Genomic DNA, 3,687 nt, shown 5'->3' with positions numbered 1-3,687 from the left:
TCCGACAAGGGCATAACATCTTACCGCTTTCCTGTGTGATCGATGTACAGCCCGCCTGGTGCATGAATGTCTCTAGCCCGCTCAGAAATGTGTTCGTCACCCTCCCGTCGGACTCTTTGTGCAAATACATTCAACTCCGTAACTCGTAAATACTACCGCCACCGGCCATTTTTTTCTTAGATTTTGTTTTGAAAATTTTTTTTTCTGATTTTTTTTTTTGTTTTCGTTTCTGTGTTGTAAGGAAGATAGTTGTGGGAAATGACATATATATATAGAAATTTTCGAGTTTGGTAGGTGAAATATAACAACGAAATTACAACGAATATATAATAATGAATTTACAACGAAGTTAGGTAAGTTAAAGCACATTGAATACACGTTTTCACCTAAATATATCGGTAACATGTTTCGTTGTAATGTCGATGTAACGGTTACGACAAATTTCTCTTTCCACGTACTTTCATCGTAAACTTACATTATCGTAAACTTACATTGACTTTACGACGAAACTGTTTCTTCGTAAAATTACATGGAGTTTACGGCGAATTTTGGACTCGTCGTAATTTCGTTGTAAACGCCATGTAAATTTACTAGGAAATATTTTCCTCGTAAATCTTCGTTGTTATAGAAACATTTTCTTGTAGTGTATACAAAATCGCGTACATTTTATATGAACAGATTTCATTCCTAAATATAAGCAACATGCATTTTTATGTGGTCTACAGTGAACTATTTTAAGCTTTTTTATTTTTATTCGAAATTACTAGCAATAACCAACATTACGCGAACATAATAATATATTCATTTTGCTTTTGAGAGAGAGGTCATTCAATAATAATAACCATATTTTATATTTGTATACGATTGAAAAGTATTTAATATCTGAATCTTATGCTTAGTTTATAAATTGTTATATCATACTTCTTAACAACTTTATAGCATATTAAAAATATCTCCATTATAAATGATGTTTATACAATGGATTTAACAATTTTTTACCATCATTTATAGATTAGTCGAAAGAAATATAGTCTCCAAAAATACAATGAGTATCTTATTAAAATAAAAGATTGCGTTTTTTGAATTACTAACATGTATTATAATACGGTTGAGAATGTAGTTTCTATTGAAATACTTTTTCAGTTTCAAACACTGAATATATTTAAAATGTATTTGTTTTTGACTAAATACATAATCTACTTTTTATGAATTTAAAATCAATAGCCAAACATTCACAACTGTTTGTAGTTACAAGAAAATAAAATTCATATTAAACATAAATATTTAAACTAAAAGTATCATTTATAGAACAAGTAAATATTCTATATACCGTCAAATTTTTTAATCTATTGAGTAAAAATAATGAGAAATAAAAAAATGTGGTTTTTAGTGGCATAACATGCAATATAATACGGTCCAAAATGTAGTTTCTATAGAAATTATTTCTTCAGTTTCAAAAACTGAATATATTTAAAATGTATTTGTTTTTGACTAAAAACATAATCTACTTTTTAAAATTTAAGATCAATAGCTAAACATTAACAACTATATTTGTTGTTACAAGAAAATAAAATTCATATAAAACTTAATTTTTTTTTTTTGTAACTTGGCAAAAACTTAAATATTTAAACTAAAAGTATCATTTATAGCACAAGTAAATATTCTCTACGCCGTCCAAAATTATAATCTATTGAATAAAAACAAATAAATGATTGACACAAATTTATGAAAAACATTATAATATAACTCTTATAAATTCTATACTTTATAATAAAAACTTACAATTTTATAAAAACTATCAATTTAATCAACAAAGGAATAATCCCGCGTTTTGAAAGCACAGATCAAAATCTACTAGAACTATAAAACAAATTTTATTATTATTATTATTATTATTATTATTATTTGGTTAAAACAAGTTTAAGTTTGGATCCTAGTAAAAAGGAAGATCCACCAAAAAAGGAGCCAAAGAACAAGACCTTGCCTTTGTCGTTGAATCTAATCCAATTTCCCATATCTGAAACCTATCTGTCACATTTCTTGATCTTTTAATAACTGAATATACCACAAAACACAAAAGTTTCCGTTTGTGTTTTTCTCAGATTTAAAACATAAGAAAAAGTATAGATTAAGCAAGTGATTATGAGTCACAAAGTCTCCAAGAAGTTAGACGAAGAGCAAATCAATGAGCTCCGAGAGATTTTCCGTTCATTCGACCGGAACAAAGACGGAAGCTTAACACAGCTCGAGCTCGGATCACTTCTCCGAGCACTCGGGCTTAAACCGAGTCCAGACCAATTCGAGACACTGATCGACAAAGCTGACACTAAAAGTAACGGACTCGTGGAGTTCCCAGAGTTCGTGTCTTTGGTCTCGCCGGAGCTTCTTTCAGAAGAGAAAACGAGGACTCCTTACACGGAGGAGCAGCTTCTCCGGTTGTTCAGGATATTTGATACTGACGGTAATGGGTTTATCACTGCGAAGGAATTGGCTCATTCCATGGCTAGGCTTGGCCATGCCTTGACGGTGGCGGAATTAACAGGGATGATTAAGGAGGCTGATAGCGACGGAGACGGCCGGATTAATTTTCAGGAGTTCTCTAAGGCCATTAATTCTGCCGCATTTGACGATTTGTGGGGTTGAAATTTCTTCACCGGTGGCTCTTCCCTCATTTGTCATTTACTATTTTTAGTTTCTATGAACACTAATCTACAAAAAAAATTATATACTTAGAATCAAAATAATACTTAAGTCGAAAGTCCGGTTCGATCTGGGAAATTTTGGGAAACGGTATGCTTACATGCACCAGTATAAAGTGGAGACTGTGTCTGTGTCTTAGTCTTAGGCACATCTATCATGAACATGCACGCCAATTGTGGAGGCCAAAGATATGCTGCTTGGCTTTGTACGGTCTCACAGAAAAGTAAACAACATAAACCCCTAAAAAGGCACCGTAAAGAGTGTTCTCAGCTCCTATTATCAGCTTGGTTTACTTGTAACTAAGTCCTAACCTGTTCAAACAAGTCTAATCTATTGTAGCAACTCCTTGGGGTTCTTTTTTTGGGTTAGCTCTCTGCTAATGCTTCTTGTAATCGAACATTTTCCTTTGGTACTAATATGATTTGCATTTTATCAAAACTAAAGAAAATGAGGGTGACATTCATGGGTGTTCTTGGTCTAATCAATGATCATAATTTACAATGTTGATTGTGAAATTCAGTAACAAAGATTACGGGGAGAAATCTATACACATAACTAACGTTAGACAGACTCGATTAATTCAACCTGAATCACTAGAATTTCTATCTGATTCCTTTTTCCTTTTGCTTCTTTTTCATCCTTGAACACACCAAGTCCGCACCAATAAGACAACCTTTAAACATTTATTTCTGAAAAACAAAACCCTCGCCAATAAAACTCCCTGTTTTATCTACCGACACATCATCTAATTCATCAGACCACCTAAGATATGTACCCACAGACAGCAGTTTTTGGATGGATCATCGAGTACAAATTTCACTTCCACCTACGTATCACGTGAAATATATGGGTCAGTACATATGCGTTTTGTGTTATGTCAAGAGTGTACTTATTCATGACACAGTATCTAGTTGAACTTGAAACAAATCATTTTAGTATTTATATATGGCTATCTGATACAGAAACATGGTAAGGTTAACTGAATGG

At 32.2% G+C, this 3,687-nt stretch overlaps 1 protein-coding gene across 1 annotated transcript; it reads left to right on the top strand.

Annotated features, from left to right (window-relative positions):
• Positions 1-1,707: 1,707 nt before the first annotated feature.
• On the top strand, positions 1,708-3,519 carry LOC111206044 (probable calcium-binding protein CML17). The gene has a single exon (XM_022702340.2). The coding sequence runs from the start codon at positions 2,143-2,145 to the stop codon at positions 2,641-2,643; it is 501 nt and encodes a 166-aa protein (XP_022558061.1). The 5' UTR covers positions 1,708-2,142; the 3' UTR covers positions 2,644-3,519.
• The last annotated feature ends 168 nt before the right edge of the window (positions 3,520-3,687 follow it).

The sequence above is a fragment of the Brassica napus genome, chromosome C5 (assembly GCF_020379485.1).
Source record: "Brassica napus cultivar Da-Ae chromosome C5, Da-Ae, whole genome shotgun sequence".
In the NCBI taxonomy this organism is placed as follows: Eukaryota; Viridiplantae; Streptophyta; class Magnoliopsida; order Brassicales; family Brassicaceae; genus Brassica; species Brassica napus.
This window is presented reverse-complemented; position numbering and strand designations above follow the sequence as displayed.

Coding starts and splice junctions, on each gene's coding strand:
- LOC111206044 (XM_022702340.2), top strand. CDS start 2,143: ATGAGTCACAAAGTCTCCAAGAAGTTAGACGAAGAGCAAATCAATGAG.